Source organism: Montipora foliosa, chromosome 8 (assembly GCF_036669935.1).
Source record: "Montipora foliosa isolate CH-2021 chromosome 8, ASM3666993v2, whole genome shotgun sequence".
Classification (NCBI taxonomy): Eukaryota; Metazoa; Cnidaria; class Anthozoa; order Scleractinia; family Acroporidae; genus Montipora; species Montipora foliosa.
In genome coordinates, this window is record NC_090876.1 from 45,961,896 (window position 1) to 45,977,337 (window position 15,442).

General features: G+C 39.7%; 1 protein-coding gene across 1 annotated transcript in view; it reads right to left on the bottom strand.

The window, feature by feature from the left end:
• LOC138012571 (F-box/LRR-repeat protein 4-like) overlaps positions 1-15,423 on the bottom strand; it is a 26,436-nt gene extending 11,013 nt beyond the window's left edge. Inside the window, exons 1-10 of the mRNA XM_068859375.1 lie at positions 15,150-15,423; positions 13,126-13,219; positions 12,728-12,860; positions 10,982-11,074; positions 8,659-8,884; positions 7,019-7,089; positions 6,080-6,149; positions 4,027-4,136; positions 3,174-3,283; positions 525-669 (exon numbers count right to left, since the gene is read on the bottom strand). Coding sequence (XP_068715476.1) covers positions 525-669; positions 3,174-3,283; positions 4,027-4,136; positions 6,080-6,149; positions 7,019-7,089; positions 8,659-8,884; positions 10,982-11,074; positions 12,728-12,860; positions 13,126-13,219; positions 15,150-15,320 — 1,223 coding nt within the window. The 5' untranslated portion in view covers positions 15,321-15,423. The remainder of the gene's footprint in view (positions 1-524; positions 670-3,173; positions 3,284-4,026; positions 4,137-6,079; positions 6,150-7,018; positions 7,090-8,658; positions 8,885-10,981; positions 11,075-12,727; positions 12,861-13,125; positions 13,220-15,149) is intronic.
• Between the last annotated feature and the right edge of the window lie 19 nt (positions 15,424-15,442).

Here is a 15,442-nt window from a genome sequence, read left to right on the forward strand (position 1 = left end):
CGCAGGTGCACAAGGCACCACGCCTTTTTAAGCCCCGAGCAAACAGAGAGACTAGGACGCAACATTGTTGGCCAACAACTCCCAACATTGTTGGGTGTTGCATGTGGCGTTCGTTTGCACACCCTAATTTGTTGGGAGTCGTTCCACGAAGTTTGAAACTGATCGAACTTTCGAGCCAACAACTCCCAACATTTCTTTCGTTCCGTGATCGTCGAAGCGTAGTGGAACAATGTTGGATCCGTTGTTGGCACAGCTCTTCCAACATTGTTGGGGACACAAAGGCGCATTACATATGGTCTGCATGGAGATAGCAACGCATTAACATGTTGAAAACAAGACGGCAGCCAAATTTTGTAAGTTTAAAAGAGTCTTATGGATCGTATCCTTCCCATAATACGCTGCACGTGCTTACATTGTTGGGAATTGTTGCGTCCATCTGCACGGCTACTACGTGGTGTAAGCCTCGCACAAAACGACGTTAGGAAAGACGCTGTAAAATGAGTGTATAAAAAACATGTACCTACTGAATAAACGCATCCAGTTCGTCATCTGTCACTTGACTGACTCGATAGAGGTTGATCCTTTTTAATTCCTTCAAAGCTTCAAGCCTTGCCAACCAACCTTGGGTTAAAAACTTTGATCTTTGACTGCAAGACTGAAGGTCGAGTTCTGTATATCCATGCGCAAAGAGATACACAAAAAGTAAAGAAGTAAAGAAATGATTTAAAATCATGTATACATGCGTATCTCCACTTTCCAAGTTAAAAGGGCCGTGTCACGAGATTTAGCCAACTTCAGCGACTGGGAACTGACAACCAATCGAGCGGAACGTAAAAACGAAAAATTTCATTGAATCATAATTCATATAGAAGAACTGGTTATGAAACCCCGAAAGTAAGAACAGTTCTGTTGCACTTCATGTTAATTTGACCTAGACCTCCTTGCACAATCGTTTGTCCTCGGTTCACAACTGAGTTTGAATGAATTAATCGAAGCTTTTGATTGCCTGTCTTTTAGAAAAAAGGGTGTGGTTTATGCATGGTCCGGGCCAGAACAGCGAGCAAAAACATAAAAGAAAGAAACGTGTCGAGTTTCAAAACCATCTCCAGATATTAACTACGATTGAATAAAACAGCAAATACAAAAGGAGACAGGCATGGGTAAAATTGAAAAAGATTAAAAGTTTTTGAAAGCGGTTCAGCCTAACAATTTTTCAAAGTTTAACCCCGTTGTTTTTAAGTTAAATCATGTGCGCTAAACTGATATTTTCTGTCAAGAAGCTTTGATTTGTGTCGTTTAAAAGTAAATTCTATATTAACGTTACGTTGCATAGCGAAGAAGGGCGAATAATTGGCAAAAACACAAAATGAACTGCACTACCGTGACAGAGCCCCTTTATCCTCAAAGCTCTCCGCCTGCTTTTTAAAGAGAGAATAAAGCCCCGTACACACGAGCAATCTTTGTGCGAAATGTTGTATTTGCTCGTGTAGACGAGGAAATGTGGCCAATTTTTATGCGACAAATGTATTTTCTTAAAAGCTGGCGTGTTAACTATTACATGATAAATAAATGTTGTCAAATACGAAAAATTGCTTGTGTAGACTACTCTTCCAATTCCTGCCTTTGGAAAACTACCAGGCAACCTCGACTTGTTTATACGTTATCTCCGCTGTCCAAAGGTATTGCTGACCCACTCAACTGCGGATTGTCCACAATTATTTGTTGTGCTATCGACACGATCAAATGTATTTGCCCCATGAAAATTGCTCGTGTAGACGGGGCGTTAATCTCTCTATTACTGAGTAATCATCTCTCCCAAACCAAAGAGATTACTTTCATCAATTCACTACTTGCACAAATCCCATCATACACCTCTTTGATCCACCTAAAATTTGCATAGGCATTATTTTCGATTTCTCTCGGGGCATCTTCATGTTCTAGGAGAAATCGCAAATAACGATTATGCAAAATTTTTGGAGACTAAAAGAGGTGTAAAATTGACACTAAAGTTTGACAGTTACTTGTGAAAATACATTGTTCGTGGTTAGTCTTACGAAGCTCGTTTCATCCCGACCAAGGGACTCATCAGAGACCTTTCTGCTTGGCAAACTCGTTGGACAACACGCGTAAAGTCCCGTTCGCTAACAAAATGATGACAGCAATCTCGCCTTATATCTCATAAGGATTCCAGACCAGCAATCTCGCCTTATATCTCATAAGGATTCCAGACCGCGCAAATTCACGAGTGAAAAATTTACAATAAAGTTGACAGTTACTTGTGAAAACACATTGTTCGTGGTTAGTCTTACGAAGATCGTTTCATCCCGACCAAGGGACTCATCAGAGACCTTTCTGCTTGGCAAACTCGTCGGGCATCACGCCCAAAGTGCCGTTCGCTAACAAAATGATGACAGCATTCTCGCCTTATATCTCATAAGGATTCCAGACCGCGCAAATTTACGAGTGAAAAATTGACAATAAAGTTGACAGTTACTTGTGAATGTGCGCGGTCTGGAATCCTTACGAGATATAAGGCGAGATTGCTGTCATCATTTTGTTAGCGAACGGGACTTTGGGCGCGATGCCCAACGAGTTTGCCAAGCAGCAAGGTCTCTGATGAGTCCCTTGGTCGAGGTGAAACGAGCTTCGTAAAGCCTTTTCACTAGCGACGCAAGCATCAGCACAACAAGCAAACGCAAACTCAGTAGCTTGTTGTTCATTAAAGCCTTTTGTTAGAACAATAGACACTAATTAACAACAAGTAAATGCGCTTGCGTGTGTTACTTGGGCTTATGCTTGCGTCGCTAGTGAAAACCAGGCTTAAGACTAACCACGAACACTGTATTTTCACAAGTAAAAGAGGTGTATTATGGAAATGTGCATGTAGTGAATTACAGCAAACGCACGCTTTCAAATTAGCCAATCGTAACTCAAAGAAAAGACACGAAGCGCGGAAAAAAGCGACCTTAAAATATACAACTGAATTGGCTCTTGACTCTGATTTGTTGAAAACGTGGCGGGAGATTCTTGAGCCAATCACTGCTTGTGATGAACAAAGATCGAATCACTTGCACATATAGCCCGGCTTTTGATGCTAGATTAAAATAATTCTATATGCAAAAACACCATACAACAACTTATATTTGAAGCCTTAGCTTTTCAAGAAGACAAACCTTCTAAGTAAGGGCAGTGCCGACTTACGGAGTTTATCACTTCATCGTTCACGTACTGACAACAGCTAAGTCTCAAGCACACAAGTTTACTTCCACAATGCTGAAGGAATCTAAGACGTGAAAGAAAGACAATGCAAAGGATTTTGCTCCTTTTGTCCGTGTTGTTCGAAGGGTAAATATCACTAATCGTTGTATAATTATACCCTAAAAAAAGCCCTTATTAACTGGAGATTTAACTTTATTAAGCAGTTATTCGCTGAACAGTGATTCACCAAGCGGAGAGCGTTATTGCCCAACCTTTCAAACAAGCAAGGGCAGGTCGTTTCGATAGATTTGAAAAGCTCATGACATCGGCTAGAAATATATTTTTCCCAGAGTGAGCAAAGTTCTTAATATATATACCACCCAAAAGGGCCTTCCATTTTTATTTGGATTATAAACTTTAGCAAGACTGGACTAAAATGGAGAGTCGTTACCTGTGTTATCAAGTGAAAAGCTCAAAAGTAAAAGCTTAGTATTGATTGGAGGCAATTTGCAAACTGGTTCGCAATTTAGCATCTTGCAAGCGGGAGAGATAAGAGAGAAGGCAGAGAAGTGTAAATGAGAAGTACAGAATATTTGAAAGTTATATCATATATCTCAACTGCGGAGAGAATGTTAAGTCTTGATATGATCATCGCAGTTAAAAGGGCTACTTAAGCAGCAGCGAAATGAAAGCCTGAAGAATTCAGCCGGGATTTCAACCTATGACCTCTGCGTTACCGGTGCAGTTCTCTACAAACTGAGCTTTTAAGCCTACGGGAGCTTAAAAATCAGTGGTGGCAACGTTTATGGTGAGTGAATTCCGCGGTACCTGCAAATCGAGGGGGATGTAACAGCGCCATACGGTCCCGCCCAGGACAAGTCAAGCTTTTCTGTTGAGGAGCAACGTATTTGGAGAGAGTCAAGGGCCTCGTTTGTAATCTAAGGTAAATAACCAAACAAAATTTAAGGTTAACTACATTCAATGTCAAATTGCAGTTAATTGCATCTAGGTCGCGAAGCGTATTATTAAAAGTGGGAACAAAAGTGAGATCCAATATTATGTCACGAAATGACATTAAATTGCGGGGCGAAACTCACTTCACGTCATGTTATAAAATGACATGGAATGAAATGAAATATTGGTTTCTGAGGTGGAAGATACGCCAAGGAACCAAGGGTGCGAGTGACAAAGAGATGACATGCCACGACAGGACATGGAATGTCGCAATGTGACGTCACGTGTCACGTGAAAAATAACTTGAAATGAAATAAGTTGACAATTTTTTGAGGAGGGATGGGGGATCTAAGAAACCAAACGAAAGCCTTTGGGAATGGAAAACCCACCCCTATGCCAATCCTGCAGCCCAATAACAGAACGGTTTTCAATTGAGTGTTGAAAATAATTAGCAAAATGCTTTGGTTTTGCATTACATGTACTTCACTTAGTGATTGGTTCAAAGTTCTCGCGCCACTTTTTCAACCAATCAGAAATGACACCAAAACCATTCGTAGCTCACGCGTGCATATTTTCCCGCGCTTTGTGCGGGCTACGTGTAATTACTTCAAGTTTTTATTGGTTTACTGGATTGTCTCCGTCCTTTCCGATTGGCCAAAACTTTGGTTTTGGTTTTACGACATTCAATTGAAACATGCTCTAATATGGTACTCGAATAACAGTGAAACCTCTATTAAGCGGCCACCCTCGGGGTGAGGTTCGTCAGAAATTAAATTAGCATAACTTTTAGTAGAAACGTCACTTTATTTTACAACAAACCCCTTTGTTAGAGGCTTGTGACAACTTTCGCACAAGAGACAGCTCTAATCCCGAGCAAAAATACAGTACTGTTAGAAAAAAAAACACTCTCCTCAAAATGTTGAGATGAGGTTCTAGCACACTTGGTCATCCCTCTAACGGAGGCTTCCCTTTCTACTCAACTTACACGACGTGCAACCTACTTCAAACTTTAAATCTACATCAAAGAAACAAACATTTTAAACATGCAGAGAAGATCAAGAATAGGCGAAGCCGAGGGTCGAACTCGGATCGCTGGCATCTCAATACAATTTCCGATATCCACTAGACTAGCGAGATAAGCTCCTGAGAAGGCGAATCTTTTAGAGAATTGACCTAGTGGTACCCAGCAAAGAACTTAAAGCTAACCGTTTTCAAAGTGGGTTTTTAGACCTAAATACTGTAGATCAGCGCGGCATAGCTCAGAAACGCTAATTCTTGTTGAACTAATGCGCCGATCAAATCGAAACTTCAACATCCCCCCCCCCCCCCCACCCCCACCCCGGCCGAATCTCGGGCATTTTACTATCTTCTGTGCTAGGGGAGTGGGGAATTTGACCTTTGCCTGCGTGGGGTGGGAAAAAAGACGGCAGGAGCCGACGACGATTGTTCTTTAGTAGGGTATGACAGACAAATCCGACGATAGGGTAGGGCATTTAACACCATTTTGGCCCGAGGGGCGGGAATTTGAACGATCCAGTCTTCAAAAGTTCAAATGCCCGAGGGGGAGGGGGATGGCGGCAATGTGTGTAACTTAAACGTTGCATTACGGCAATCTCTTTTCGAGGGTTCTCTCCTACCCGTCCCCACGGATATAGAATCTGGGAACGAGTTGGCATTACGGGTTCATAATTATTTTAAAAAATTCTTGCAAAGAAGTTTGTCGTCAAAAAGCCAAAGTAAGTGTATTAAACTCTTGGTGGCCGCTTAATGGAGGTGAAAACAACAATCGGGACGGCCAAAAGGTGGCCGCGGTCGCGTAATTTACAATATTATTCTACAATTATTTCGGCACTTTGATTACTGGCCACTTAATGGAGTTTCCACTGTATATCGGAGCAATACTATAATTATAATTTAATATATGTACCAGACTCCAATAGGGCTTCAAATCCAGCTCCTTGTACCAAACTGGGTCATAACAATGCAGAAAAAATAACCTACAAAAATGAGCACAAGATGCAAATTATTTCACTTTTTCTCCTACTTGCTGTCTCTTGAAACATCTGCCTTTTAATCTCCTACAGTGGTCAATTTGCTTTAATTGCCTAGGTTGATACTCTTAAGTCGTAATTCCATATTCCACATCTCATTGACTACCATGTTGACATCCACACGTGAGTTGGAGATCACCGCATTTAAGCAGCAACTTCCATAGTTGCGAAGAAAGCCTGGAAAAACCCAAGGCTTGAACGGAGCTTAAACCCATCACCACGCAATTGAGCTGCACTGCTAGCAACTGAGCAATCCCTGGTCACTTTTCAGAGCGGAGCTCCGCGCGGGGAAGGCGCGCACGCGGAGCACCATGGGTAAGAAACTATGGTAACCAATCTGTGCGAGAAAATTTCGTTTTGGTCACCGTGCGACCGTTCACCTCTGCACGTATGCCAATGTGAAACTCGCGTGCAACTCGCGGTTTTTGACGGGAACATCTTGATATCGGACATCCATGTTATGGTTAATTGACACCTGTCAAAACAAGGTATCCGCTGACCAGTATTACGTGCTCAAGTTTAAAGCTCGTTAAGGTCAGCTGTGTTTTTTAGGTGACCGCTGAGCAGGTACTGGTTTTCGATTGGATCGCAGGCTCAAACCAGGTTAACTCATTGTAAGAATAAATAACAAAGGATCCCCACTTTTAGGCTTGCCTAAATCTATACATTGCATACTATATCCTATATTATTCATTTCAACTTATTGGTCTCTGAGAGGTTCTTAATATTTGACAACTGTCAAAGTAAATCGTCTAGTATTACACAGGGTAAAATCTGCATGTGCCTCTCTTTTAAAGGAGGAAAGGTTAACTTACCGACAGGTTCTAGCAGCTCTGGTAAGATCAATCAGCTCAAGAAAGGAGAAGATGTGATGAATTAGCTCACTCTGTCAAGGTAAATATTCAGAGATTCTCTTAATGATGGCTTATCCTTGGCTCAACAGCAACCTTTGGTTCCTATAAAGACAAGTTAGTCCATTGCACCTGTTTTGCAGGAGAAAAATTCACATAATTTTGCAAAAATTATGTCATAAAGTTCAATGGGAAACCAAATTTTGGTGCTTTACTCTCCCACCGACACAGCACCATTTTTTGTTTATTGCCATTCTTTTTTCACAATTTCAGCGATCTTGATCCTCTGAAAGTTGTTCCTAAAGTACAATACATGTACCCATTGCTACAAACTGAAGAGGATTTTTTACATGTACTTTTTTTCTTGAACTTCTCAAAGTTTTAAATTTTATTGACTGCGAATTGAGACAAACGTAACCGGCTGAAGATTGGTAAGTAGGTTGCTATTTGGGCCAGATACCCGCCTTTTTTGACAGTTCTGCAATGTGGCCTGTAATTTGGTAGGTAAGATCCAGCGCTCTGCACCACAGGTGGACTGGATGGTAATGTAGCCTTAATTTTCATTGTTTTCTTAGGTCTACAAGCTACCTGGAAAATGCTAAAAAAAATGCCCTTAAACTCAGATAACTTTATCCAGTGGATAGGTCACTTTCTAGAGTATAAAAATATACTTAGGGCGCTTTCCTTTTGTCAGAAATGGCCGGCCAGACCCAATAATTTGAAAAGAAAATGCAACAATTTGAAGAAACACTTGCATGATAATCCCTCACATATTTCTCGGGAAGTATATATCATCTTCGACTTGTGTTAATTCGGATGCGTTGTAGAGTTAGTCCTTCAAAATACCCGGTCTGGGCGGTCAGTTCTGTCGAATGGAAAGCGCCCTTAAAGTTAAAGGCTGACCAAGATTTTTCTTCCACACATTTAAAGTAGATGTGCTAAGAGTGTGCATATTCACAGTTAGGAGGACAAATACTTGGAATCTTTGCAGGGAATGAAACTGATGGATATAGAGACTAATAATAATAATAATAATAATAATAATAATAATAAAAACAACTTTATTATTTACTCACATAAAATTACACAAGTATTTTTATCAGCTAAAAAAAACTATTGTCTTGTTTCATTAAAAAAGGTAGAAAACATTTTCCTTTAATGTTACTTATATAGTAAAACCGTAAAAAACATTACTGTGTTTGTTGCATGAAAACTTCAATCCCTCAGAATCAACATTGATATCGCACAAACTGATTACGATAATAGGATGTAAGATATTTTAAAACTTCAAATATGGAAATCTACCACGAAAAACGATAAAAAGTAATAATTATAATTAATAATAATAATAATAATTATTATTATTATTATTTAATCAATCAAAGGATAAAAATAGACATGACTTTATTAAGATCTACCAGATAAAGTTACCCAGCCTTAAATGTACATCTGGGGCCTGTTAGGAGCCCTGTGATTTCTTTAGTACAAATGTATAATTATGCAAATCATTTTGATAAATACACACCTCACAGAAAGACTCATTACAGAACTTTTTTACAAAGAGGTATAGAAAATAACCAAAAAGCCCTCAAAATTAGGCCTACCGGTAAAATATCAAAGAATCCATTTTGAGTCAAATTCTCTTTCTCTTCATTGAGAGATAGCTGCCGAAGTAAACGAGCTGTTAAAGACATGTCAGATTCACCAGGTAATGTGGAAGGTTTTTGCTCTGTGCAGGAAGGACTTGAGGCTGGAATTCCCGACAAATATACAGCATCAAGCTCTGTGTAGTAATTCAGATGTTGTTGGTTAAATTCCAGGCGTATAAAGCTGAAATAAAAACATTTAAACTTCATGTCAGACAAACATTACAGAAAAGTTACAGGGTCCCAAATTGACTATTTTCACCATCCCATAATGCAATACGTTTTGGGGGGTTCTTTACATAAAAACGATAAAAGTTCTTTACTCTTGGGACTGTATCATGCTTCAGTGAACTGGATATCCGTTGTTTTAATGCAAATACATGTAACCTCCCAAAATGAACTGTGTTATGGGATTGGTGAAAAAAGAGAATGGGTTTTTCGGGAAGCGGGATTTTGCCTTTTTGGAGCATGGGATTCGGGATTGTAATGAAATATGGGAGCCTGAGTCGGGATTACATTTATGGTGGGATACAGGATTTGACGTTATTATGAAGCAGGATCCAGGAAATCGTCGCTTTATAGCTCCGAGATCCGGGATTTCTGATGGCAAGATATTTAAAATAAACTCAACTTTCGCCTTTGGAAACGATGGAAACAAACGGATATTTAATTAAGCTGAACATTCTCCACCATGCTAACACATGCCATTAGTGATCCCTATGGCTTGTTCTTTGTCTTGAACTTTGGCTGTAATAAGATCCAGTTACACAAAGGCCTCAAGACCTTTGTTACTTGCAACCACATCAGATCTTTTTACAAAAAGTGTCTTGTTTATGCTGTAGCGCATAGGCCAAAATTATACTCTGGTTTTGGAAAAAGGACAGCACCGACATTGCTGTTCGAGACGTACATGATATTATTGGTTGTGTGGCTCATCTTTATGAGGAGGGAAAGAGCAGAAACAAGAAAGAAGTAAGAAGTACAATTGAAAGAAGAAAAGACAAAAGAAGTACAAACAGAGAGGAAATAATGCAGTTTATTGACCAAGCAAACAAACATCACCCCACAATTAAATTTATGGCTTAAATTTCAGATACAGAAATGACATTTCTGGATACAAACACCACATTTACAAAGGTGAAAGGTTCAAGAGCAATTCAGTCCTTGACGTGCGCACGCACTTACAACCTACTGAAACATTTCAACACAGGCACTTCTCCTTGTGCCGCCCACCATGAGTCGAAAAAGGCTTCGTCAAGGCAAAGCTCTGAGACTTCTCAGAACAAACTCTTCTAAAAAAATATTTGAAGAGCTCATCCAAAATTTTAAATCACGCCTATGTGAAAGAGGTTATCCCAAGAATCTTGTTCAAAGGACCCTCTCTGAAGCACAATTTAAAAGCAGGAAACTGGCACTCCTTCAAGAACCACAGAAAAGCAAACGAATCTTGCCTTTCGTTACACACTACCACCCAGTAGCAACAAACTTGAAACAAATCCTCCTGAAAGACTGGCTTTTAATAGTACATTACAAAAAGAGGGCGGTCAATCAAATAATCATATACTCATGACAGCCAAATTACAAAACTGAAAGGCTATTTAAAGCAGGTGCTAGGGAGTCATGTAGGCCTGTCACACTGGTACACTGCTAAACTTACAACCGAGTTTAACAAAGTGGAAAATATGAACAGATTCAATTACTACTAAAAATGGACAATCACGTATCATTTGGGTTCAAAACTGTCATTGCATGCGAATGCTACAAATAAGTTCAATTGGATCATGAAGGTTGGTGGAAAAAAGTAACTAGGTGTCTTGTAAACCAAATGTCATTGTAATTGACGACGAGGCTTGGACATCATGCTATGATGTAATGACCCGGATTGGGATTGGCCGATAACAACGTTCGGGATTTCGGGATGAAGAGAAAATTTTGGTTGTGATGGCGGGATTGAAGAACCCTATTAGGGACCCTCAAGTTAAGCTCTTACTTACATTAGAAACATTTTTAAGCACCAATGTAAACTCATAAAGCAACATTGTGAAATTCAGGTAGTTTATTCACTTTTACCAAATGCTAAACCTAACCCACTCCACTACATGTAAATAAGGAATGAGACAACAGTTGTAAAGACATTTTGGCTCAACAAGTTGAACAACATACACTCAGATACTTTAAAAGGACGAAAAGTTAACAAACTTTGAAAGCTATACCCAAAAATCGCAACAACAATGCCAAAAAAAACACAATATATCTTATCAAAAGGCCAACCCTCACTCACTTGGTAGGATGATTTATCTTCTTTAATCTTGGAGAGAATTTTCTGGCCTTTGCTGGACACTTTTGAGGTGAACCAGACCAAAGAGTTGTCCACCTTTCAAAACAAAATCGGTATCAATCTGTCAAAGCGAATTCTTACCTTCCTCCTTGATAAGACCTACAAATAACTTAGGGCAGGTAGAAAGAAAGCAGTACTTGATGCGGTTTTCAGTTACCTTGTGTAGTCAACCCATAATGAAAAGAAAATGTATGAATATGTAAAAGCTTACAATCATTTAACAAATAATTTGTTAACTATCTACTAACTAACTAACTAACTAACTAACTAACTAACTAACTAACTAACTAACTAACTAACTGACTAATTAACAAACTAACTATTAACTAACTAACTAGCTAACTAACTAGCTACAGTAACTTAAACTACCTATCTACCTACCTTACTAACTAACTGCTGATTTTAGCCCAGGTGGTATAGGGGATCTCAGGGTCGCAGACCTTATCTTTATAAAAAGTAGTGCATAATCTCTTAAGAGAAGAAACACTAGAGTTGCCAGTCCTCAATTCATCAGGCAAATTGTTCCATAAATATGGGATCCTGCTAAAAAAATGTTCTCTGAAAAAGGTCCGTCCTACCTCTATTAATTTTCAGTTTATTACTAGTAAGAGTGTGACCATTATCTCTCATCTGAACAAAATGGAAAATACCAATTAAGTGAAGACTTAAAATCCCCGCACTTCAGTTTATAAAAGGTCGAGAGGTCCATGACTTCTCTGTGGTAAAGCAGTGGTAACAGGTTGAGACATTTTAGGCACTCATTATAGCTAAAATCGAGTAACCATTTGCAAGGCGGCCAGATTGGCCATAGACGATAGATTTTGTACCCTGACCCTCAAGTTGAAATGTTTGGGGACGAGTTTCGGTTGGGCAAAACAAAAGTTTTCAATCCCTCGGGACTCAACATGGCTGCCATGTGATTATAAGGCCCATTATGAGCCCTGGCACCCATTCAATAAGATTGGAGCTTTGCTCTGTTATGTGATCCATGAGTCACTATACCTATGTTGTGAAACACAAGTAAACAGACCTTGGATAGAGACAGAATATGAACCACAGGCTGGTTTCTGGTAAAGGAGGAAAACCACAGAACCTGAACCTGAGGGTTGATAATCAGTTCAAACTCAGAAAGGTTAATTTGTTAACCACCAAGACGCGACTCCCTTTCCGAATCATCAAGAGGAAAGTGCTAGCTGTCACTACAAGCTTTTGGTTTTGATTAAAATAGGCTTATTAATTTTTTTTACCACTACTAAGGATCTTTTGCAAGAAGCTATGACGTGTCATTTCTATGAGGATAAATCTCATTTCTAAAGGCAAAGTTAAAACCAAGTCACTGCAGCAGTTTCTCCAGAGATATTTCGGGGGACTACAGGAAGGTTTGCAGGGGCATTGCCATGTGCTTTGGCTTGAGTCACCTTGTTGCTTGCTTGCATGCTTTCCCCTCCCTCCCTCCCATATTGTGGGGTAAGTATTCAATCCACACACTGGTTTCATTGATGCGTTGACAAGTGCTGTGGGAGGTGGACTGTGGTTCAGTTACCATGGTGACCTCCTTGCTACTGAGAAGAGTGCTCCTCTTCTCTTGCTACCTTTACGGCACCTACCATCCAGTAAATTGCCGTAGTGTTTTAAGACAAAATTAAATGAAAGAAAACTCTTTTCTTGGATTAAAAGCTTAGTTCTTACCTCTTGCTACAATTTGCTTGAGTTGAATCAGATTTATCATTCAGCAAAGCCAAAATCCGCACCACAGCACCGGGGTTATAAGTCTCCAAGATTTCAATATCAGTGGGAATCACACAGTCTTTAAACTCAAGATCTAACAAAGTTAAACAAGATGTCACTTGTGCTTCAGTCGTTACTGGCTATTACTAATCAGTCTTTTATTCAGAAGAGTAGAGAATTTAACAATGAAATAACAAGAAGTGAAAGCCAAAGGCAGTTGTGTAAGTTCATGATTAGAAGACAGAGAGTACAAGGAGTTTTATTACAAATTGAGTTATTCCTGAAAACTGGAATGAAACCAATAAATTACTCTTTAAAAAGTTAAAAAAAAAGCTGAAAAAAATCAATATTCACCTTACCAACAAAATCCTCACTGATAAAACTTTTTCTGGATTCCTTATTAATTTCAGTTCTGCCTGAAGGAGCTAAATTCCACCATGGTCCATACATTCTCTAAATGAAAAAACCCACAATTTTTAAGAATTTTGGCTGCCATCTCACCACAATAAAAGTAATCATGCCTCTGCCCTCCTTCCCAGAAAGTCCTCGGTTCATGAATTTTTATTGGTTGTACTTATGGAGGTGGGGGAGTGTCATGTACACAGGGTTCTTGCTAAGTTTTTGAACAGGAGGTAAAAAACAATAAATAGCAGGTAACTTTGTTATCTGTCCCTCTCTCTGAGAGTGTGGGGGCCACGTTGGCCCCTGGTGGGGGTGCAGGGGCAAAGCCCCCTGGAGTTCCTGGGTTTCAGTGATTCAAACTGTCTTTTGACATGTCTCGTGGCACTCCTTTTCACGAGCCAATGAAGTATTGTTATAGTCTAAGTCGTCATTTTTATTTATGAAATCAGTTATAGTAATGTACTCTTTTGATAAAATGTTGTAATCAACCTACTGTAGATAAATAATTTGCTAATGCCAATAAACAAACTTAAATTACTCAGTTTAATTAGTTTTAATTTTCAAATCAAGTTACTATATATCCCAGTCTGAGAGTCTTATTCCTAAAGATTGTCAAAGAAAATGTATCTCATGTGACTGCTGATTTTCACTCACCACCGCTTTTCTTATGCTTTGGTTGAAAACCAAATTCCGACAGACCTTTCTGTCGTTTTCCATGCGTGGATGCCATGTTGTAAACCTTTAATAATGGATTATGGGGGGTTTCCCCCGGCTGCAGGAGGAATGGAAAGGAAATATGGTGGACATCGTTTCGAGAAATGAGTTGGCAAAAACAAGCTGGATTGCTTTAAGAAATGGTATATTTTCGAAGCAATGACATGTGCCAGATATCTTCACAGGATTGGTTGGAAGGGGAAAGGAATATTTTCCCATAAACGCAATGTGATTTCACCATTGAACAGACGAACATTCGTTGGATAATTTCGGTAAATATGTCAATGAAACAGCCGGTAACACTTACTTCAACAGCCTGTAAAAATAACCGGTTACCGGCTCTTAACAAGAACCCTGTGTACATGTCGCAAAATAGTACAGCAAGAGGCTATTTTTATTACCTGTAGGCTATTTTTATTACCTGTAGTTCTATTTTTATTACCTGTAGTTCTACCTACAGGTGTACCATAAGCTACATATACTGTACGTGCAGATTCATTGCAGTGACTTCACGGCTCTCGGGATTGGCTCCTTGCACCGATGGCTCAGTTGGTTGAGCATCAGGCTGTCACGTGGGAGGTTGCAGGTTCGAACCGTAGTCAGATCAACACTCAGGATCTTAAAATAACTGATAAGAAAGTGCTGCCTTTGAAATTTCATCGGCAAATTAAATGGTTAGACTTTCAAGTCTTCTCGGATAAGGACTATAAACCGTAGGCCCCATCTCACAAATATCTTTTATGTTCATAAGTTCCTTGTGGGATGTTAAAGTACCCAAGTACTATTCGAGAAGAGTAGGGGATAAAGTCCCCGGTGTTGTGGCTGTCCTGTTCTCTCCAGCAGAAGTGGCCTGCATGGCGGTGATGTCTCTAAAAAGGCTTGTGGTGTATGAGGCCACCTAAGCAGAAACAGCCACAAGTCAAAAAGGGACTTTGCCAAGTGCTGGAACATATTTAAATGTATGTATACCCTCAATATCGCACCCTAGCAGCCATCCCCCATCCCCCCTGATCAATGTTGAAATGCTTTGTTTCGTGTACACTGTAGCAACATTGATCAGGTGGGGGAGAGGTGAGGGGAAAAAAGAGAGCTCGTTTTTCATACTTGTGATTGCAGTTAGTCCAAAGGCAGAATTAATTCTCAACAATTTTGTCCGAGATTGTAGCCAAGACCCTTCAAATAAAACAAACTACTGCAAATAAAGTTTTTTTTTCCTTTTATGTTGGTAAAAGACATTCGGATACAGATGTTATATTAACCCACATACCAAAACAAAGGACTGGGTGAAGTCGCCATAACTTGGAAACTTGTAACTACTTCCGGCAAGGTTCGAAGCTGCGTAAGTCTGCGAATGTTCTCCACCGTACTGACTGGAAAAGGAAATAACTTTAGTCGCAAACTGCCGAATTGGATCGGAATCTGAGAGTGTATTCTCCATTAGGAAGTGAAAAATCGAATAAGTTCTCAATTTCAGACGCCATAAGTTACATGTCACGCTGTGTTTTTGTGAAGAAGGCGCGGCTCGGAAGTTGCTGCAGAACTTCCTCTTCATGTAACGCT